The following is a 24,144-nucleotide window of genomic DNA, read 5'->3' as shown; positions in this document are numbered from 1 at the left end:
TATACTTTCACAAAAAAAAAAAAAAAAGTTTGTGGGAAACACCATCTAGATAAAGTCAGTTAATTGGAAATAGAATTCACTTTCTTTGTATTTTCTTTTTCACTACTCTTAATGCTAATGTTAAGGGAAATGACATCGGTGTTTATAGTTGACTCGTAACGAAATAACAACCTCCCCTTCTCTAGAGCCAGATGAGGATGCCAGAAACCTCTTAAGAGGCAGCTTTCAGAGAGGCTTTTGTGAATGAGTTTCAAACTTTTCTCCAGTAGGAGCTGGAGAATAGGAATGTGTACTGGAAGTCACCAGGAGTTGCTACAAAGAAACCAAGTGTCTGTGAGCAGAAGTGCGAGCCATTTTCACATTTGGAGATACGTTGGTCAGGACTGACGAATTTTGACCAAGCAACATGTCTTGGGGTAGTTGCTAAAGGACTGAAAATGAATGTTGAGAGTACAGTTATGGATCAAGTGATGGATAGGGTCACTAAATAAAAATACTTGACATGGTCCCAACTTTAAAATGGTAGCTTTTCAATTTTTTTTTGTTACTGCTAATTTACATTTTTCATGGTGCTGTTATACTTTTTTTTAAAGTACAAGTTCATTAAGTTTTCAGACCAGATATGTTCAATTGAAGAAGGGGAGGACTTCCTAAAAGGCATTTTCTGTACTTTATTCACTGTAAATGCTTATGATACTTTTGAGCACAGTCACTGCAAAGCATTAATCTTTTCAGTTGCAAAAATATTTTATATTTGACATAACTTCAGAATTACAGTTTTCATCTGGTCAGAGGATTGTGCTCTCATTACAAATGACTTTTTAGATCATTGTGTCCAGACCCTGCGAATTTATCATAGTTATCTGTTAATTAGTCAGAATTTAAAGAAAATAGTAGGAAACTGTTCTGACAGTGGATTGCTATGTTATCTGTACCTTACTTAATTATAAATGAGTTTGAATTTTTAAAGTCTAAGAGCTTTCTGAATTGCCTAGATCCCTTGCAACTTTGCATAATATTGTAAACAGGTTTGTTTTATAAAGATATACAAAAAGTATGGCTGACTGTGAAGGCTTGATTAATTTACTTTTTTTTTTTAAGAGGATTGATATAAAATCTGCTTTCCTTTGTTTTTATATCTAAGCTGAAAATGCCTTTTCAAAGAAAAAATAATATTTTTGAAGACACTTCAGCTTAATTTTTTCCATGCATAACAGAATGCTAGGGCTTGCTTATAAAAGGAGATCCACTTTGTTTTCAAATAATTCCTTCATTTTAGAAATAATTTCTGCCTCCTCCATGCTCTTTTTGTCTGCTCTTCTGGCCAAGAACATTTTCTCATTTTTAGTGAAGTTGTTTTTGTTTTTTTTCCTTATGTAGTGATTTTGGTTTTCCTTTGTTCTCCCTATTTGGTATGCACATGAAAGCGGATGGTCTGTCGTTCACTGGGAGCAAATCCAGATGACCTAAAGGACCCTATTAAAATTAGTATTCCACGCTATGTCCTGTGTGGGCAGGGAAAAGATGAACACTATGAGTTTGAAATAAAGGTAAGTGCTTTTCAGTTGCTTCACATTGTTTGGGTTCTCTGTATATTTTGTACATTTATACAACAGTAGCATGGTAGTAACAATAGAAAAATGCCTTTTGTTTAAGACCAAATAGTTCCTAGTTTGCTCTGTCCAACTGTCAGTGTTCACTGTGACAGCATCACAGTTAGTGAAGATAGAAACAGCAGCTGGAAACGCACCTGAGAATCTGGAGATTCCAGAAATCACCTTACTAATTCCAATGAAATGTAGGTTTTGTTCCACAAGTGCAATTTTTGGTTCTTTTTCTGTTGTCCAAGTGGCCTTGGTTAATCAGTTAAATAAGAGGGGTTGTGAGAAGGCATGCACAATACAGGACACTGTAAAGACAGGTATTTTCAAAGTGGATCGATTGTACACAGGAGGTTGGTGGTCCAGCTCTTGGAGTGAGCAGTTCCAGGTCCGTTGTCAAATAATCCAGTTGAAGGTGTTGCAGAGGTGAGGATTAAATGTAGAATAGTTATAGGAAAGCCCTTTTTAGAGATGTGTGTGTCAGGTATAGAAAATGATTGGACTTGAAATATTTACCTGTAATAATGAAAGCATAGTTATAGGTATTTTTCACATATCTGCAACAAAGGCTCTGATTCCTTTCAGTCTCTTTGTTGTTCTGATTGTTTCCACCCTGCATTTTCAAGGTCTTGCTTCTCCAAACTGTTATCCATTTCCCCTCTATTCTAGTGGCTTCCTCTATTGCTCTTCTGCGCAGAAATGCTGGAAAAAAAATGCATATTCATTGTTTCCTCTGGTATGAAGCCAGTGTTTTTTCAAAGCAAAATGTGAAGTCTAATTGGAAATGTGCTCTCAGTGCATGTGGACATGCAGCATAACTGATGTACATGGCATCAGAGACAGAACTGGCAGCCTTCTTCACTGAATGTACTGCCAGATGCTTTGTTAGCTGGTGCAAGTTGGAGGAGTGACCTGCCCTCATAGTGTGAAGAACCATTTTTGAACTGTGCTCACATTCTCTTTTACAAAGGCTTTTATTAAGATAGGTAACCTTAGCTCTCTTTGTGTTAATTAAATTTTCATCTTAAATCATACTGCACAATTTGTGGATGTAATACTTCCTTTTGCCTTTTGAACTTTGGATTTTCTGGGGCCAGTGAAAGCCCAGAGCCAAAGAGATGCTGAGAGAAGAGTAAGCACATAAGAAACTTCCCCAAGGACTGTTCTATTCACCAACTGTTTTCAGCACATGGAATTTACTGAACTGGCTAATGGTTAAGGAAGGTAGATAAAGTAAAAATGTGTTTTCTCTTTTTAGTAAGTTGGTGCATTTCTTTTCCCTTAATCTCTAACCCATGTAATCGTCTGCAAAATCTTAGGAGGAAGGGGCAGTAAGTATTTGCAGGAAGACTTGGACTTACCTGGAAGGAAATGTAGTAAAAGAAAAATGTTAGAAGGGGGGTGGGATTTGTAACCAGGAAGGAACAGGAGGATATATCAAGAAGAGAAGCCAATGCAGATGCAACTAGGCTCCAACAGTTCTGTTGCTTGTGTTTTGTTTCTGTGAGGAGCAGACTTGTGACCTACCCTCAGTAATGGTATGGAATGAATGGAATGCTGTAGCTAAGAGCAGTGTGTATGGAATGGCTGTTCTCTTCTGTCGTACTTGCCGGTACAATCTTTTCTAGGCTGCCTTTGAGAGAAACTGCTGCTTAAATAACTGCTTTGATGAACTTCAAAGAAATGGATGACATATGGGGTAGGGAATGGGCTATCACTAATAATTTTATTCCATTGCTGCCAGCTTCCTTAAAGCACTAAACATATTTACTGACGTTGCTATGGACCTTGGTTTGGCAGTCTTTGGGATGTTTCTTTTAGTCATTCCCCTACACAGATCGATCAACTGTTTATGTTTTTTCCTTTACTTTCAGGTCTCTGTATGTCACAGTGGGCTACTTTTGCTGTGGTCAGGATTTGTCTGCAAGCTACAATCCACAGGCCTTTCTCAAACTTTTCTATTTTAAACCTTGCCCCTGCAGAGCTCCCAGCTCTACTTTGATCTGTATTAATCTTCAGCAGCTGCTACTGTTATTCTTGGGAAATCAGAACACGTGGAAGATTGATTTTTTTTTTTTCTCTCTTTCTTTCTTAAAAATCAGGAAAACAGGAAGGCAGGGCAGGGAGGAGAAAACATGTATGTGTTTTTTTCATCCCTTCCTGACGCATCAGTATACAGTGTCAGTTGTGGAAATAATTCCTAATTTCAGCCTCACTTTACTTAGTTCAAGTTTATTTTCAGATAACCTTGTACCAGAATATGTGTCAGTCTTGGGGAAGGGCTGGTGTTAATCTTGATTCCTTTGCTAGATCCCAAATAAGCTTTCTTCACCAAGGTTCCTCTTGCTCTTGGGAAAATGGGTAACTGACCTGTTTGCATGTAACAGCACTTTGAGATCTGACAAAGGGTCAAGGGACAATTGAGTTGAATTGTAAGACACTCCACAAACTTTTGAATTCTAGAGGTCTCAGAAGTGTTTTCTTCAGCAGATGTTTCTAGTCATTGGGTTTGTAGTTAAATCCTGGCATATTGCTGTACAGAGGAACAAATACAATTAATTTCTATATGGAACAAGTACATAAATTTCTTCTTGTGACATGCAATAGTAAAGATCTTTATATGCCAAAAGAGGGAGAGTTCCACTTTTCTTGGCAGCATCATGGCGAGTTCGTAAGTCTTTCAACAGTAACATAGCATCCAAAAATATTTTCTTTTAGTGCAGGTTTGTCCATTGAGACATACATAACATTTGGGAATGGGCCAGCAAAACGGTCTGTCCGCTCAGGTTCTTCCACTGGATACAGATCCTACTTTAGCATGTTGATTGAGTCTCATGAGAACCTATTGGAGGCAATTCAAAATAGAAACAAATCCATATTTATTAGAGTTAAGATAGCACCCTCTGCTTTTGCAGCAAGAGATGTCATGGAGCTGTTTGTGCTGGTCTGCTGTTAAGTATTCAGTATGAATAGATAAATTTCCAAAAATCTTCCATTTTAAGCGACAGTTTTACATTGTCTTTAAAGACAATAAAGTAGTAACTTAGTCAGGTCTAAACATATTTATGCTAAAGCTGAATTTGAATACCAGTAAACTGTTCTTGTATTCTCCCCTTCCTTTCATGCTGTTGTGATACACAGAATATTCACAAGGCCATGCTAGAAACAGTGTGTGGGAAGAGCTTTTGCATCGCTAAGACAGTTGGCATCTTTTACAGACAGTACCTGTGGTTGCGGGTAGTACCTATGGACAGCAAAAGGAGCAGCCAGGCAGCAGGGGAGGAGGAACCCCAGCTCACATAAAAGCACACAGGGTCTCCCAAGAGCAGGTGATGGAAGCAAAGCCTGGAATCAAGCACAACCCTGCAAAGGATCCTCTGACAGGGAAAGAGGGAAAGTTTTAGATAAACTTTCACATTTTTATTCAGCTTCCCCTAGTTGTTCCAAGTTCGCTTATTTTATTTATCCTGTTTGATATTCTTTCAAAACTGGCTTTTTCTTGCGTTTCAAAACCTTTCAGTCATCTCTGATGAGTTCCCTGTAGGAGATCTGGGCAGGTGCACCCCAAAGCAGTGTTTTTCTCCCAGTCCAGTTGCAGTTCTGTTCAGCCAAATGCTGTGGTGGGTCTTCTCAAATGTCCATGTTTCTAGTCTTAAGTTTCTTTCTGAGATCAGTGAACTGTTGCAGAATTGGAGTAAAGCAGCAGTGCTCATTGATACCTAGCTCTTAAAGAAAATGATGCATGCCCCATATGTACCTAAATTAGAAAAAAGAAAAAGCCCAGTCTTCCCTTAACTCTATCAGATTAATACCATCAATAATAAACAAAAAAAGGTTGCAAGAAATTTTTAGGCAACCTTTAGATTTTTAGATGCTGTAGTCATAGACAACGTGAGGAATACTTTCAAGTAGGTCCATTTGGAGAAATAGGAATTTTCGCCATGACTGTAGACAGTTTATCCAGCCCAGATAAGTAAGGTGGCCATTTTCTGGTGGTTTTTTAATTGCTTCGGAATCAGGTGGAATATTCCCCCTCCCAGGTTTTACTTCTATTTGCGTGGGGCAGAAGGGGAAAAAATTCTGTGACGTTGTTTATTTTGTCAGTCACCATGAGAAGGAGACAGGACTGTAGTATCGCCTTTCAAATTTCTAGGTTTTACGTAGGAAATGGTGCACTGAATGAAAAAAAAAAAAAACCAAACAAAAAAAACCAACAACAAACCAAAAAAACAAAAGAAACCACCACCACCACAACCTCACCAACCCCATAATTCTGAGGCAAGTCTGGGGTCACATAATTGCCCAGATAAGAATATTTTGAAAATCTGTATTACAGATTTACTCACATGTGTTTGGTTTTTTTTTAGTTTAGAAAATATTTTTCTGTACTATATTAGCAAATTACAAGTGAAAAGTAAAGGGCTTTTCAAATTTGCTTTATTTTTCACTGTAAAAAAGATGTGCATATATCCCCATCCCATACTTCAGGAGTATATAGTCTGTCATATAGCTTTTTTAAATGAGGGAAAAAAATGCCAGCTGAAACTCGTTGGATCAGCTGTAGGAGTAAAAGGCCCTGATCTAGACATGCTGTTGCTATGCCAGGTGCACTGTAATTCTCTTTGAGTGGAGTTTTATCCTGTCTGGCCTAACAACATTATTGCTGAGCTTTGGGGACCAGTTAAGATTTTGTTTAGCCTTGAAATTCATTTTCCATCAATAATAGCAGTAGCAACAATAAAATTTTGCAATGCATTACCTGCTAGTCTAATTGCAAGAATTAGGAAAGTAAACAGAGGGTAACAGGGACTGAGTCAGGTCAATCCAAGCTACCAGAGAATGCTCTAGAGAAAATCCTTCAGTTCTTAGGCAGCACAGATACATGGCTTTGCTCTTCTTCTTGTCTGTCTCTAACAAGTTGTTCATTAAAGTTTGTAGAAGAAAGCTAATAAATAATTGGCTGCAGGCAATTTTGAGTATGGTTGGTCCCGCCATATCACCTAGACAGCTGTCAGATGCACTGCCAACATCGCTGGCAAGCTGACATACATGCTCTTCCCCAGGCTGTGTAGCTGGAGGAGTCCTGGATGCCTTGTGCTAGTTGCTCCCCTGAAGGCACGCTTCTGTGGAAAACCCTAGGGAAAAAAAGAGATCACTTTTAAATAAAGATCATGTACGTATGAAATTATCACAGCAAAATTTCCTGACTCGGAGAGATTAAAATGCAGAATTAAAGCAAAAAGAAAGCACAAATGAGTAACATCTTTATTTTATGATTATCCATTGTGCTCTAATGTTTAACTGAAATCACAAAGCCCTTTAAAGTAAATATTCAGAACAAAATGGTTAATTGGTTGAGATCAGTGTAGTATGCGTATTCCTGAAGTTACATTTTTAGTTAAACCTGCCTATTCATTTTAAATCCATTCACTTGATTTTTAAGGTTTGAGACACTGTTAACAACATATTGCATGGATACAGTCCATCATGTAGGTGTCCTAATAGTAGTCAAGCTTATTGGTGACATGAAAGATTAATTTTGTCAGAAATAATTAATTTGCATTGTGGAGATGTGGTAGAAGAACCTATGTTTTAATGTTTGTGAAAAGCTTTGAGAAGGCCAGTCTTGTTTACTTACATCTTTTAGTTAAAAACAGAGGTAAAAAATAGGAAAAAAAACCAACCCCAAAACCTGTTTCCTGATGTCATAAGACACAGTATTTTTTGGTTTCTAAAACACTTCATCCAGTTTCCCTGTTGTATACAGCAGCAGAGGCAGTGGGGTGGAGAAGGGTGGGCCAGAGGGGAGTCTGTTGTGAGCATGGGGTAGCAGTTGTCAACGGTGGTGCTTGGGTGTTGGTTCCCTCTGGCTTTGTTACTCGGGTTTGTTTTCCTCCTACTTGGTTATCCTGCTCCATTGCAACTTTCTTTACCTCCATAACTTTCTCATATGCACAGTAGCGAGGGAACTACTTGATAATTCGGAGTCACTTTAAGATTAAAAAGCCTGTGTCTTCATAAATTGTGTTTTATGAAAATGCTTATTTTTGAACTTTGTGCATAAAATTGTAGCTAGGCAGAGGTAGTGTCACGTATTAGGCCTGTTAAATTAAAAAAGCAGTGGTTTTCCCAGGTTTAGGCAATGCCAGCTGGCTTTGTCCAGCTCTGCTAGTTGGCGTAGAAAAATGCTTATTCTACCTCCAGCGTTGCTTCTTGGTAGCCTTAGACCACTAGAGCAACAGAAAGACTTGGTTGTAAAATCAAAGTCCCCAGTCACAGTACTTTTATGACCCACTTACAGATTTCTTTCATTGCACCTAATTTCACTGAAAATTTTTGCCCCCTGAAATTTTTGTTGATTTCTCAGTTCCAGGGAGGATTTTGTGAATAACTGGTGGTAAGGTTGGCTTGCCCTCCCCCTTCACTCCTTTTGCTATGCTCTTTATTCACAGGAGTAAGTAATTCTGTAGATTTTAATGAGACTTCCTTTATAAATGGGATGTTCATAAACATATTGATGACACAGACCAAGACTCTTTTAAAGGAATGTCTTCTACTGAAAGCTGGCATATATAATTTTTTACCCTACAAATTGGAACCCTGTTCTATGTGGTTGTGAGCTCTTTGTCTGAGAAATGCGTATTTATTAATTGTGTATATGTGTGCGTATATGTATATGAGACTGTACATTTCTCTGAATGTCTAGAGAGGCCACGCTATGGTTGTGCATTCATTAGTGGAACACCCACTGACTGTAATGCTGAGAGGAATGCTGCACCAAGGAATGATTTGGGATTGGGGATATTTCAATGTCTTTATAGCCTTGTCAAACCACTCTGGAATAAGGAATAAATACGTTCAGGTTTTCTTGCTTTGCAATCGGTGCTTCTTATTAAGCACAATTCTGCCACTGTAATGACAGAAAAATTGATTTTATAAGTAAACTTAAAAAAGCTAGTAGATTTAAAGGAACTGAGAATTGCCCTTATTAATATGATAACCTTGTATCCTGCATGGTTTTTACTGTTGTGTGGCTTTACTTTTGTTTCTTCTTTTTGTATTGTGTGATATAGATAACAGTCCTGGATGAGACCTGGACGGTGTTCAGGCGGTACAGTCGTTTTCGAGAAATGCATAAAACCTTAAAGCTGAAGTACCCAGAGGTAAGTTTTGGTAAAACTACTTTTGCTGAAAAGGGTGGAGGTAGAGACTTGAAAAGTTTTTTTGAAAGGTGTTCACTCAAAAAGGGGCATGATTTGAGATTGCCAGCATGGCTTCGCCAAGGGCAGGTCCTGCCTGACCAGCCTAGTGGTCTTCTGTGATGGAGTGACTACATCAGTGCACAAGGTAAGAGCTATGGATGTCATCTCTCTGGACTTCTGTAAGGCCTTCAACATGGTCCCTCAAAACATCCTTCTCTAAAAATTGGAGAGATGTGGATTTGATGGGTGGACTATTTGGATGAGGAATTGGTTGGATGGTCATATCCAGAGGGTAGTGGTCAACGGCTTAATGTCCAGATGGAGACTGGTGACAAGAGGTGTCCCTCATGGGTCCATATTGGGCCCAGTACTGTTTAGTATCTTCTTTAATGACGCAGACAGTGGGATCAGGTGCACCCTCAGCGAGTCTGCAGACGACACCAAGCCCAACCAGTGGTGGGGTTGACACACCTGAGGGACCAGATGCCATCTAGAGCGACCTGGACAAGCTCGAGAAGAGGGCCTGTGTGATGAACCTCCTGAGGTTCAACGAGGCCAAGTGCAGGGTCCTTCACCTGGGTCGGGGCAGCCCCCAGTGTCCATGCAGGCTGGGGTGAAGGGATTGAGAGCGGCCCGGCGGAGGGTACTGGTGCATGAAAAGCTGGACATGACCCAGCAACGTTCCCTCACAGCCCAGAAAGGCAGCCATGTCCCGGGCCGCATCAAAAGCAGCGTGGCCGGCAGGTCGGGGGAGGACATTCTCCCCTTCTCCTCCGCTCTGGTGAGACTCCGCCTGGAGCGTTGGCCCCAGCTCTGGAGCCTGAAGCCCAGGGAAGACACGGACCCGTTGCAGTGGGTCCAGAGGAGGGCCACAAAGATGATCAGGGGGCTGGAGCACCTCTCCTCTGAAGACAGGCTGCGAGGGTTGGGGTTATTGAGCCTGGAGAAGAGAAGGCTCCGGGGAGACCTTATTGCAGCCTTCCAGCACCTAAAGGGGTCTTGTAAGGAAGATGGGGACAAACTTTTTAAGCAAGGCCTGTTGCGATAGGATGAGGGGCAATGGCTTTAAAGTGAAAGAGGGCAGATTCAGACTAGATACAAAGCAAAACGTTTTTACAATGCGGGTGGTGAAACACAGGCACAGGTTGCCCAGAGAGGTAGTAGATGTCCCATCCCTGGAAACGTTCAAGGTCAGGTTGGACGGGGCTCTGAGCAACCTGATGTCGCTGAAGATGCCCCTGCTTGTTGCAGGCAGGTTAGACTAGATGACCTTTAAATGTCCCATCCAACCCAAAGTGTGCTGTGATTCTATGATTCCTCTCAGCCGTATGCTTCTAGTAAGATTGGCAAGCCCTTCAGCAGTTTAAAACTCCAAGGCTACTAGATACAGGATGGATGTTGCAGTGAAACTGTGCCTCCATGTGTTGCCTCTAGCTATTAATTCCCTTTACTGCTGACTGGCATTGTTCCCTGGTGGTTGCTGTTTTGTTCATTGCAAAATACTTGCAGTCAGATCATGTCATCCTGACAATTCCTCATTTAAAAGAGCAGCGTTGTTCCACAGATACCCTTTTGTAATAGTGGTTTCCAGGTTTCTGCAAAATGGAAAATTGATCTTTCTGACCACCTTGGAGACTCTGGGCATTCAGGATATGAGGAGCTGTGCCTGACAGAGCTTTAGTTCATTGCAGTGAGCATTTGTAGAATTACAGTTCTTGGTTTCTGCATCTAACTTTTAATTATTAACACTTTTCTTCCTTTCTACTTGTTCCCTTGCATATTAGAAGTAATAAATCATTCAAGCAACGGAAATGATTCCGAGTTGAGAGTTAACACAAGAAGCCTGGGCCATATATTCATGGACAATATATTAAAACCATTAATATGCCCAAGAAAGAGAGAGATGCAATAGTGCAAAAGTGCTTTCTTGGTGTTCGTAGATGTATTCTTTAAGCTAAAAACTAATAGAGCATGGAACGACCTTGGATTTTAAAGGTTAAAATAAGTAGATTTGTGCTTTGTAGGGATTTTGGGACTAAAGATCGTTCCCATTAGAAAACAGTATGAAACCAGAAATTGAAACTACCATGCACCAAATATCTAAGGAAAAGTTTTTTGTTTTGTTTTGTTTTTTGTTTTGTTTAAAAAAAAAAACAAACAAACAAAAAATAAAAAAAGAGAAAATAAAAAGAATAGTTCATCTTTTCTGATTGTCAGAAATTTTTTAAAGGTAAAAATAGATTTTGAATGGAAAATTGAAATGTGCTTTTTCCACAAATGCTTTTAAAAATATTACTTGTGAATGAACATCAGTATCATATTTTTTATTTGAATGAATTGCCATTTCTTCTTGGATGTTAGAGTTATATTCTATCAACAGTAATATCCTAATTACATCTAGCTCTTGAAAAAAACCAGCTAGGCAGTCATTCAGTTGAAATAGAAAGGGCTGACTGAATCCCTCTGCAGACTGATCTTCCCCCATTAGGAAAATGGGTTGGAGTAGTCTTTTTCAGAGTCTGTTATTGGTCGTGACAGTACGTTGGGAAACAATTGAATTTGGCTTTTACACTTATGTCAGAGGGGGATCAGCTTCCTTCTTGTATGTAGTAATCAGATTCAGGAGGAATCTGATGTTATCAAAGCCACTATTAATATGTCCGGTGTGCCGCAGCGTATTGATGTCACCTTTTTGAATCAAGCATTTGTGATGCACAGTACAAATTCAGGCTTTTTTTGGTGTTACAGGAGGGAGTGGGGGGTTATTTATTATTTATTATTATTTGTTTTGAAGAACTGTGAGAACATAGGAGTGTTGTTACAAGGTCAAGATGAAGTCAGGCTTCCGAGAGCATACAATTGAGAAAAAATTCCAGTCTAGAGCAAAGGTACATAGTTTGCTTCATCTTGGAATATTCCCAGCTGAAGTTAATTTTGTTGTAATTATTAGTTCATTATTAATATTTTTCCTGTGGATTTTTTCTATATTTTCCGTTCTCTACACCACTCACTTTATAGGCAGTTTTCTTCTGCTGCTTTTCTTTTAGCTTCTTCCCTCTGTTTGTGGTCATGCTTGCAAGGTCAATATATTCTCTAGTTCAATGTGCCAGTGTGTTTCTTATTGACATGCCTGTGTTGCTCTGTGTCTGCATCTTAGGTAAACTTATTGAGATTCACATCTAGTACATTAACAGAATTACTGGTTTAACTATGCAGATGAATGAATTTCTAATTTCCACATAGGAAATGCATTGGCGTGTGTTTTATTAAATTATCTGTTCCTTTCTCAACAATTCCTGTCAGTTGTGACAAATACCAAGTCTTACAAGTTTGCCAATATAACTTTCTCTATAAAGATGAGACTCTGTGGAAAAGCATAGTAACGTGTTTAGCTTCTGATATACTTGGAAGAAACATGTAGTCATGTTGCTTTCTGGAACAATAGATCTACAGCTTTAGTAGTATCTTCTTCCAGCCTTTATTGAGCCTCCACAACAACCTTCAATAAATTGAGTGAGGTTCAAGTACGTGTATCTTTGCTAAGTACAAAGCACCCTAAAGTTCAGCAGAAGCAAGATAAGCATTTGATCACTTCATCTTACTGCTTTTAGGTAGGTACTGTCACTTAAGTACCACAGTTTCAGAAACCCTTGCAGCACTGATGTTGTTACTTCTGTTTTGCACAGTACAGGCCGTGTTGTGTGCACGCCTGCTTTGAGGCTTAGGGTACCGCAAGGAAATGGCAGGTTTGTGGACAGAAGAAATCTAGTTAATAGGCAGTTGGCTGCTTCTGCTCTTCAGCATTTCTACAAACTTCTGTGTCCTTGTTTATCAGAGAAGAAAAACACATTGTGATGGATGAAACACGTGATACCGTGCGCTGTAGTAAAGATTTGGTATTTAGTTTTTTTTGAAGGAATTCATTGTCATTGTTATACATGTAAATGATCGATGGCTTCCCATATTTTTTTACCTTTATTTAAAATAGCCTTAATTTATGGTAATTATGGATTAGTTTTCCAACGTAAGTAGGAGTTCAGTTTGTTTGGTAAATTGGAAATCATCTGTCTACTTTTGCTCATCTGTCATTGACCTAATTTGGGATTCACCGTGATGCTAAAAGGCATTTTAATACCAAACTTGGCAAAGTTGCATCCTTAGTTACTGTATGTTATTTCAAAGAAACTTCATCCTTAAAAGCGATGTTATCAGAATCCATCAGAGTTGAATTTCATTTTGCATAGTTCACCTTCCCACTCTAAATTAATATTTATAATGAACAGCAAAAATACTGTGGACGTGTTTAATGTATGAGTGTCCTGCTTTTAGAAGTGAACTTTACAGCTCATTAGTTGCTCAGCTCTGACTTACTACATCAGTATTTTAATAATTTGCTGATCTTGCATTTCGTGTTGCTGCCACTGAATTCCCAAAGGAATGTATTGGCAAACTGATTTATTAGGAAGGTTTTAAAAAAAAAAAAATCTCTTGGAAGAAACTCTCTTGTCTTACAGTCTTACTAGATGCCATATATTTTATATACCTGCACATTTCTTCTAATGTAATTAAGTGGCTGCTGACAACTGAATATCTAATTGAAATGTGTCACATGCAAATTTTGAAAGACTGAAGAAGCTGCAGCAGGGTGAGATTGTGCCAGTGGCAGATAAGTACCAAGAATTGAATAGTGCCTATTTTTTTAGGCCTGCATGATTTTCATTTGCCCGGCTTCAGCTTTCGTATGCTGCTAGATTGTTAATGACTCTCTTATTATTTTCGGAATTTTAATTAAGGCCATACTTGGCTTTCAGTTGCAGCGGTCTCTGTAATGAATATATTTTTGTTTGTCATTAGTCAGAAACAGGAGCAAATGGGCTTTTTAATAGTGAGAACTTTCAGGGTAACATTCTCCTTTTTCCTCCCTCGTTTTTCATCTTTTTCTCATCAGTTCATGGTTTTGAAATACAACCGGAGTGCTGGTTTCTGCAGAAAACCTTCCCTTCCTGATCTCCAGCTTGCTGTGAGGTAAAGCTCGCTCTCCCATCTGTGTTAGTTCAGCCGGTTGGAGTGATGCACTGTTGTGCTGGCCAGTGTTCCCTTCTTAACACTTTCTTGTCTCTTCCCTCTTTCAAAGGAGACGAGAGGAACAATTGTCCATTTGTCTTTCCCTACCCAAACCCTAGGTTTATGAAGTCTTTCCTTCATCTGGGAATCCTTGATTCCCACTTGTGTCCAGGTATCTAAGCCAGCTTTTGTGGGGCTTTTGGTGTAGGCTTTGCTTATGGAATTCCCTGTCGATCTTGAAACCTCCTTCCGTGTGCGTAAAAACGTCTACATGGTGTTAAGGGAAATGCCTACTGTTGCAACATTTTTATTACTAGTAGTGATTTTCGACTTAAAATATTAGTAAATCCATGGAGAGCTGCCAAAGAGAAGCTAAAAAGTATGCTTGCATTTATAGATTCATTCATGGAGATAAGGACTTATGTGTGTAGGCAAGATTTCTGCAGGAGTGCCAACTATCAGCTTCTAGCTTATTTAACAGAATGTAATAATTTGTGTACTTGGATTTGATGTATGGAGGTATGTATAAGAACATATATTTGTATCTTTCCCAGCTAAAGCACAAAAAGACTATTTATAATTTTTAAAGAATTTCAGCTCATGATTGAGCCAGCTTCCCCTGGTTTTTTTGCATCTTACATGACTGAATGGATGCGTAATATCCATATCTGAAACAGCAGGAACATCTACATAAACTTAAGCCTTCAAGCCAAAGTTACCGTGTGATCAGCCTCTACCCCCATCTGCTGTTTCCACCAGGGAAAGGAGCGTGTGCAATATACTGCGGGAACACGTCAATGTCATGGGTCGCGGAGGTCAGGATTAGGATTAGAAACTGTTGTTTAGCTGCCAGAGGTTTTCAGGTACATTAAGTATTGGACGGTAAGGACTGTATTTTATAACCATTAAGAAAAAATGCTCTCTGGTTCCTTTTTTTAATTTTTTTAGTGTAGTGTTCTGGAGGAAGAGCTGTCATTGGCAGTGTCTATGAGTGTTATATATTCCTTCTTTCTATTTCTGAAGGTGATATCCTCTGCTTATCAGAAATTTCTTTGTTTGACAGACTATCATTTTGTTTGAGTGAACTTGAGGCACTTTTCAACTGGAGGAGTTAACAGGCTGATCTTTGCTTTGCATACCTGTGAGAATTGCCTGGAACTCAAAGGGTAGAAAATCTTTGTCAAGCTTTTCAGAAATAGTACGTTAATGCTTTTGAAAATATTTTGAATTCAAAACATTTGTTTGCAAGCTTATTTGAAAAATATTTTTAAATATTTCAGGTTTTTTGAAACTCAAAAGTAGTCCATTTTTTACTGTAAGTATTTTGGATCTCAGAAGAGAGACAAAAAATGTTTTGTATCTCAGTGAAGCCAGTTCCTGTTTCATCCATCCATCCATGCTGCTTGCAACCACCCAACATTTTGTGTATACATCTGCTACTAAAATAGAATAGACAGGTTTTTTAATCCTTTCTTAACTTCTGTTTAGACTCTTTTCTAGTAGTACTTATTGTTTAGGAGTAATTCAGCTCTGTGATGATGAAGAGGCATGAACTGTTCATGTAACCACCACCGTCTGATTTCACTGTCCTCTTCTTTTGCCTCCATACTTCTTTTTTGGGTGACTGCCACAGAAGGATCTCCATTTTCTTTTTAAGTGGTCCCTACACTTCGTGCTCTTTTTAAGTAATAAGTGGAGGAAATTTTCAACACTGAGTGCTGGCACAGATAATGGTGAGGGGATGAGTTTGAGATTAAGCCATTAATTTTAGGACACCATTGATAAAGATTGACCAAGAAGCAATTTAAAATCCCAGGTTACGTGTACTAGAGGGAGCAGGGTGTAGCATATAGTAATGAACGTGATGGTACAAACCTTGCTATAAATGTTAGCTCGTTATTTTAGAAAGCATAGGTTTGTCTCTATACGGATTCTTAATTCAGGTTCTTTCAGCCTCTAGGAATTCCATGACCCTTAGGTAAGCATAGTCTAGGACAATATTTTAAGATTTATTTCTGTATTTAAAAACTTGATCCAGTGAAGAGATGAACTTGTTGATGTGTTTTGTCTGGACTGGAAGCATGTTTCTGTATATTAACTAGCAAATCTGGATATTATTTTTTTTTCAGTAATCAAGAATATGTACTGTAGTTTGGGTTTTATACAATAGAAAAACTTAATAGGAGTAACAAATTTAATACGGCAGCCTTAGGACAAACACGAAGAATGCATAAGCCATCTAAAAGCCGCCTTTTTTTTTTTTTTTTTTTTTTTTTTTTTCTTCCAGAATCTGTATATTTGGGTACAGGTTAAAATGAAAATTGTTTGTAGCACTGATGTGCTTGTAAATAGCAAATGCTATGTATGATGTGTATTAAAATAATACCTCTGGCAGAATTATAAGTGTCTAGAAAAGCATTGAGAAAGTAGTTTTTGAAATATATATCCTAAACTAATGGCAGACCTTAATTTTTACTTTCTAGCCTAGAACCTTGGTAGCTTTAGTAATGTATCTTTCCATAAATATTTAAAGAAAATGAAATTAGAAATTTTTTTAATACATATTTGTATGTAAACCTTATAATACTATTACACAAGGATGTGATTATAGCCTTCACCTTTATTCAGTACAAATTACAGTAATTATGGTATAGATAATTTTAACATTCATATTCCTGTCACCTATAACAGCCAGGAAGTATGTACGCAGGGAGCATATTTTCACATACACGATTCCAGCTCCCATTCCTAATAATACTGTGGTGAGAACGTTCTAAAGCCTGCAGCTTTATATGAGTAGTACTTCCATATCAACTTTAGTTTGCCAGTAGCTACAGAAGTGATTTAAGAGGTATATCCTTAAATGCTTCATCTGGCCATTCTGCAGCACAAGACTTTTGGCAGCTGATATTTTTAAAAGAAATTTTAAGACCTTCCTCAGTACATCAGTCTACAAATGAACAGGAGAATTTGTCCCCGTAAGTAAAGCATGAAAAATGTCGCTGCTAACCATATCATGTAGCTCAGTGCAAGCCTGATTACAGGGATGTGTATTTGTTCCACGTGCTTCCACTGAATTCATAGCTGCTAACTAGGACTGGAGCATCTGAGACACAGCAAACCCCCTGGCGTGTTTGCCTCCGGCACAGCACGCAATTGCCAATCTATTTCTAGTGGGAAAATGGATTCGGTGTGTAAATTTCTTGTCATAAAACTGAATCTGAATGTGTAAGAGCCTTGTGAAAGCCTGGCTTTGGGATTAATTTGTGATTATTGTGGTTTTGGGTGCTAGATTTGTGCAGTGAAGTGTTCTCGGCTTGGTACAGGCAATTCTGCAGAAATTGAGTTTCTCTGCATCTCTTCTCCTTCCCCTTCCTCCCTCCTCTGTTTTGGTCAGTGATGAGACCTGTGGTTTTTTTGGTCTGTCCTAAGCAGCTAATGAAAACTCTGAGTTTCCAAACAGTTGTCTGGGAAAATACTGTTAGCTTTACAGGTCTTCCAATAAATTCAGCACGAGACAAGATTAACCTGCAGACAGACATCAAAGGCCAGTTTTCACTGATTGTGCTGTGCAAAAGTCTCACACATTAGTAATGCAGAAATTGAAAAAAGTAGTATTTGGAGAGGGGCAAGTCCTTCATCTCATAATCAGGAACATTGGACAGAATAATTGCTTTGATTATTTGATAATCTGGTTTTCAAGGCTCTGATCAATTACGTCATCTGAGGATTTGTGAAGAACAACTTGTTCTCACTGTGTTGATCAGGAATATGCGCTAGATTAAGCAGACTTTTCAAGTAGAGTCCTTTGGTTTCAGTTGATTTTGGCTATGATGACCTAGCTCTAACTCATTTTTGTGAAAATACCCAGGTTAATTTTGAACAAAAAGCATAGACAGTAGCAAAACCTGCCTGGTTCCAGCTGCGCTGCCTGTTGCATTTTTTCCTTGCTCATTTAGACAGTGTTACTGATGCAGTTGCAGATGTGAAGCTGTTGTGATAAACTTTATTCACTGCCTGATCTGGAGGATTAAACTAGCTACTCTTGAGCTTCACATGGCAGCTTTTGAGTAGGATATTACAGGGTGCTCCTCTCTTTGGAACCACTGGTAAAATGAACAGAGAAACACAGGTTGTGGGTTTTGCAGTACAGTAAGAGTATTTAGCTGTTTCTTTCGGCATTGCTATATTAAGCAAATGAGTGATTTCTCTAAATGGAATTGAGATGTAGGTGACTGTTAGCTGCTGGAGGCCCCATTGAGATAAAGGTGATGTAGTCTGCAAGAAAGAAAAGCTCCTGAAAAGTGGTTTTCCCTCTTTGTATTTGACAATTGTTGCTATGTGGTTTAATATACACTTATGGCTTATAGTTTATCTAGCTGCTCTTGAGGACTCAAAATTTATATTCATTTTATGCTGAGATGCTGACCTTGGCATTCATGCTTTTGGGATGTAAAAGTTAAAGTGAAGCACGGTGCCTTCCCTCTGTAGGCACCATTTGTGTTCGCTATAGAGAGATGAGTGCCTTCACGTGGCATTTCAGTGTTGGAGGGGAGTGTGCTGCTCTGAACTACCCACCGGAGGATCCTACAGAGCTGCTAGGGAGCAGTGAGGCTGGGGATGCTCCCAAGGGAAGAGAAGCCAGGAGCCGAGGGTGACTGCAGCAGAGGTCGCAGTGGGAGTGGGTCTGCCTAGGGCACAGTCCGACAGTGCCTGAGCAGGGCCAGGACGGTGACAGCAACCACCCCGGGGACAGTCAGGGATCCGCCGGCCAGGTGAGGTGAAAACTCAGGTCCAGGGTCCATCCAAGAGAGACCAGTTACTAGTGAAACATTGAGGTACGCTAATCTTATAAATATTTGTGTATCATCTTCCTGCTATTAAGTTTTCAGACTCAATACGGTGAATATAATATTGTGTTTCTTAATTAAAAATGGGTCAACTTCACAAGAAAGGAAGAAAACAAACTTCTTAGACCGGTGTAGCTGATAGTAAGGTTTCTATATCAGTTTCTAAAAGCTTTTGGTTTTGTATTCACCATGAGATCTCCCTGTAAGGTGCTCTGGATATTTTCTTGACTGCTGTAATGTAAATACATTAAAAAATAATAATAAAATCTGGAAGGATCTTTTACCATCTGTCTCTGCAATGCAGAATATACAGAAGGCTCCATCTTAGAAGAGAGAATTGTCTACCCCACTACAGAGCCAGAGGCATGAAAGCCAGAGTTGTAAAATTTATTAGGCATCCCTGCATGACAAAAATCAATAAAACACAATCTCTTGTGGTTTAATATGAAAATAAACATAAAAAAGCAGTGGCTTTCAGGAAGAGCATTGAGCTGCAGGTATAGAATTGAAAATGTCAAGAGAAGATGACTGAAAGTGGAGGATGTTGTCCAGTTCACTGTAGGGCATATCTCAGAAGTAGAGGCAGGAATAATAGTGGGGAGGGCAAGCTGTCTGGTGGTGTGTAAAAAACCAAAATTTGTGTGGAGGATGTTGGTGATGTGTGAGTGAGATGGAAAAGCACACTTCTCATGGGGGACAAACTTCGGGAGCCAGTGTTAAAACGTTCAGTTAATTCATGGTTATCTATAGATGGTTATGATGCTATGAATGATAAAAAGAATCAAAGCTACAGTTCTGTTTTGCCAGATTATTCTGTATTTAATCTATTGTTTTCTATCACACTACTGGGTATTAATGCTACTTTAATGATTTGTGTTGTGTGGTGCTGTTGGCAGTACGGGCATTCTGAGGCTGTTTGAGTTGTGCACTCTGTATTTTCCATGAAATACTCTGAATTTCTTTCAAACTGCATCTGAACACTGCATGTCCTAGTTTTGTTATATCTTTTTTGGGAAAAAAATTACAACAAAACTTCAGTAGTATTTTAAATCCTTAAATTAGTGTGCATTCAATTCTAACTCCAATTTTATTTTTATTTTTAAATTAGGGAATAAATAAGAATACCTTTACTTTTAAGTTCATTTCAGTTTTTGAATAGTACCAATATTGTTAAAGTAATTGCAAACTACTGTTTTGCAGAGTAGCGTAATTTCCATTCTGATTGTACCTGAGGGCTCTTTTGTGCTATAACTTATTGTAAGGATGCTGTTTAAAAAAATTAAAATAAAAAAAAAAAAATCATGTGGTCTTTTAGCTTTCCCTTGCTTTCCTGGGTTACTAAAACTTGTGTAGATGGAGCAGCATCACTTGTGCACAGACTCAGCGATGTAGTGCTTGTTGGGGACAGAAATATTATAGCCTTCTAGAAAGCATTTTGACTGACAGTAATTGGAAATTACTGACGTGTAATCTAAACCCAAATACTTGCAACAGTTAAACACATCCCTGTTTTCTCCCCTGCCCCAAATAATGATGTTGACTTCAATACCATGACAATTCAATTGAGTGTGTCTTTGAGTTTTCCATGTGTATGTGGTATATACGTGGGTCTTGCTTTCTAAGCACTTATCTTCAGGTCCTTGATCAAGAAATTTTATTGTACTTGGGAATAAATATTTATTCTTACCTACCACCGCGACTCTAGGATCTCAAGAGCAGTACCAACTAGGGCATTGCTTGTGAAAGCGTTAGAAACAGTGATCTTTCTGGTCCCCATAGTTGCTTTTTCTATCCTGCAGATTCAAAATCCTTTGCCAAGCAAGCTCCTGAAAATGTATCTTTTATTGTGTTTAATTAATTATCTGTCATTTTAAGCTTTAGCTAGTGACCACAGTGATAGTGGGAGGAAAATCCCAAATTTGTATGAGGCTTACAGCTAGTTATTAGTCCTGTGATAAAGCAGCTAGTTCTATAATGTCTGTAAGACTAGGCATAAATGAGAATTTATGTATAACCTATGTGACTATCAATCACTTACTGTTGGAGGGGGGACCGAGTAGTTCCTTTTAAGCTTCCCAATTGTGTACTTGCACTGCATTTTCTATAGTTTTATCCTTTTAATGACACGGAAGGCTAGCTAACTTCTTGTAATCAGTCCGGTTTGTTGTGAGAGTTGCCGCTTTAAATCTGTAACAGATCAAACTTAGAGGCATACTGCATATTTGTTTGCAGGTGTATTTCTCTGTGACAGCTGTTCTTTAAGACCCTGAGATCTGCCATTAATTTTGAGTAGTCAGAAAGGCATCCATCTAGTCAGCGGTAGAAATTATTGCTGCTCTTTGATGAGTTTTCATTATTAGCATTTCTCAAAGGCAGGGATGACTGAAATTTATGGCATCAGTTGGCCACACGAGATGGGGATGTTTTATAAATGCTGCCAGATGTCACTGGGACGAGCTTGTATGTAACAAACAAATCTTTTTTTGGAAAGAGCTATTAAAACCGCTATTGTGAATTCTCCCCTCTGAACCTATTTATGTTGCTTGTTGCTTAGATCAGATGGTGCGGTGACTTCGTGGCGTGCAATCAGAGTGGCCTGATAGCCAACGTGGCAGCGGCAGGAAGGTGGTGAGGGGGGGTGAGGCTGTACGGGCCACAGTGGAGATGGTGTTTGCTGCGTGACCCACCCTGTGCTATTGCAGGGACACTTCCTTAACCTTGCTGGAAATCCCAGTGGGAAAATAATGAATCAAATCCCAAATATTTTTTGAGAGGAAAGTAAACCCCACAGCAAGCACCAGAAAATTTCTTTTTTTTTTTAGCTCTTTGAAAAGCAGGTTTTCAGTTGTACATCGATGAAGAAGATCGATCAGTGTGTTGAGCTTTGAAGACGTGACCTTGCAGACCCAGCAGTTGTTGCCGTTTCATTAAAGAACTCAACAAGCACCATGACCTGAGACTACATGAAAAAAAAATAAAAATGTTTAATTTACAAAATCATGAGCTAAAAGCGTAGAGTATGTGTTAAACTTGTCTATAGACTTTCCAGGTCAGTACGTACCCTTGTCTTAGACCATGGTCTGCCATGCAGTACTGGTATTTTCCCCCCAGAGACTTCTATCTTTGGGCGAGGGAGAGACAAACAAGGGAGCAAAATCAAGGTTTGCAAGAACATTCTTTAGGTTAGTGCATGCTGTTCTGCACCATGTTATTCTGCCTTTCTACAGCCTACATAGAGGACTTCATGTATTTTCTTTGCTGTTTGGCCAGTTTTTGTCCCTCTTTCCTTGGCTGATTATCCTGTGCAGGTAGTGGTTTATATTTAGAAAGATGCCCTGGCTGTGTTCATTTCCAGTTTTCATAGGAGAGATTAAAATCCCAAAGCTGCATAATTTTATAGAGCTGTGGAAAGGTTTGCGTGAACTTTGGTACGTACTATTGCTCATTGTTATCGTTATTCTGTGTTTAAATGCTATCGTACTGCTTATAATGAACAGAACGATGAAGTAATTTGTCAAATATTATATTGACCATCGTTTATGGCTCTATTTTGGTATGTTATTCCAACTTGTCTAGAAATTGCTTTAAGGAAAAGAAAAACACTCCTGGAATGCAAGGTAACTTCTTTGGCTGCAATTAATTTCATTTTTCTCAATAGCAGGAGGCAGACTAAATGGAGTTAAAATAATGCAATAAACTGTGGCCTCCACATCTCACCATAGCTCCAAAAATGCATATTGAGTCTAGGTCAGCCTGCTTGTTTAAAGGAGAAACTTACATGTGAGAACTCTCAAACATTTCTGATAATTACAGATGATAGTTTGACAGGCAGGTAGGCATGACTCAGGGATGATGGTGAGGCTGTTAGTAAAATGCAAAAGAGATATCTTTGGTGTCCAATCCTACCTGGTAATTTTCATCATCAGAGGGAGGTTCACAGGAGGTGAATTTATTTTTTGTGTTCTCATCCCTCTTCAGTGACAGATGAAGTTGAAATGTTCTTTGGAGAAATGGATCTCCCCATCTGAGTAAGGTAACTGGCAAGCATGCCAGGAAGGTCTTAACTCTCTAGTTACCTAGAATTAGAGGCAGCCCAACTGTGAGAACTTGTACATCCTGAGAAGATGCTCATGTGTTGGTGAATACAGAGAAGATGATCTGTAGGGGTTAGTCACAGCATCCAGACTTTGGGGAGACTTGCAACAGAACACATGTATTTATGGGAGGAAACTTAAGTGCTTGTGCTTCTTGGCATGGCTTAATGCCAGGATTGCAGGGGAATGATGTAGAGGAGGTATCTATTTAGCTACGGGTGATGCTCCAGACAGAGAAGTAGGGAAAAGGCAAGGAATTGTAGCCAGTCTGAGTACAGTGGGGAAGCTGCAGAATTGCTTGCCTGGCAGGTTAACCCCAGCAGGGTCTCCAGCACGCTCTGCCCTCAGTGGGGTGTGTTCTGGAGGGGGTAAAGTAGATTTTGCTCAAGGGGCTGTCTGCACTAGGGGTCAGCCAAAAAGCAATGTGCAAACCAGGAGTTGCTTCTGCCAGCCAGATATGCAAAGGTTAGACCAGTTCTGTGTGCAGGGGAACCTTTGGCACAGAGCAAAAAGGATGGATAGCAGGAAGAAAAGGGTATTCTCATGTATGTGGGGCAAAACAGCTTCCTCTCTGAGAAAAGGTTGGGCTGTAAAGGGACAGGAGACCAAGTTGTGACATAACTTGTATTCAGGAGATACCAGAGGAAAGAACAAAACCAACAACAACAAAACCAACAAAACCAAACCAAACCAAAAAGCAATCCAGAACTTGAGGACATCACTCTGCAATACGGTGTCTCTTGTATTTGTCAGAAAGCACTGCAGCCTGTAGCAGCAAGGAGAGACAACAGCAAGCTGGAAGCCTGCTGCTCTGATGGAGGAGCTGAGACACAGCAGGAATGAGCCTAGAGCAGCTCCTCGGGTCTCAGAAACGCTGCAAAGACCTGGGGAGGAGGGGGGCTGGAGGATAGTCGGCTTCCCTCAAAGCCAGTGAAGGACTGTGTTGGGCTGGTGTTGGGCAACTTCTGTGGGGACTCCTCTGCAGGGACCCTTGGCGTGCAAGGAAGGTTACCCACAACCTTTTTCCAGTTCTGTTTTCCTGGTGACTTGAGTTTTCTTTGGTTGAGGAGGTTGATTATCCTTGTTTGCTTGTTATAATAAATTGTGGGGTTTGTTGCTGTTTAGAAGCTGTTCAGTCATCTCCAGGGAGTTCGCAACATTAGAAGGTTGATACGGGTCCACCTGAGAGCTTTGGCTTGATCTTTAGTTGCTTGGATGTTGTGCCTCTGAGAAGATCAAATCCCTCTCCCCTTCTGGCAGATGGTAGGGAGGGTGGCGTGGGAACAGGAAATCTGATGTGGCAAATGGACAGTGGAGTAAGAAAAAAATTAAG

General features: G+C 39.4%; 1 protein-coding gene across 4 annotated transcripts in view; it reads left to right on the top strand.

Moving 5' to 3' along the window:
* Positions 1 to 24,144, top strand: part of KIF16B (kinesin family member 16B) — a 141,643-nt gene that overhangs the window by 94,128 nt on the left and 23,371 nt on the right. For 3 of the 4 annotated variants that reach the window (XM_040612062.1, XM_040612061.1, XM_040612063.1), the window contains 2 exons: positions 1,428 to 1,550; positions 8,675 to 8,764. In XM_040612062.1, the coding sequence (XP_040467996.1) occupies positions 1,428 to 1,550; positions 8,675 to 8,764 (213 nt within the window). Of the gene's footprint in view, positions 1 to 1,380; positions 1,551 to 8,674; positions 8,765 to 24,144 lie in introns of those variants that run through there. The other variant, XM_040612065.1, reaches the window with a different exon arrangement.

This window comes from Falco naumanni, chromosome 12 (assembly GCF_017639655.2).
Source record: "Falco naumanni isolate bFalNau1 chromosome 12, bFalNau1.pat, whole genome shotgun sequence".
Taxonomy (NCBI): domain Eukaryota; kingdom Metazoa; phylum Chordata; class Aves; order Falconiformes; family Falconidae; genus Falco; species Falco naumanni.
The sequence above is the reverse complement of the archived record's forward strand: the minus strand, read 5'-3'. Positions and strand labels throughout refer to the sequence as shown.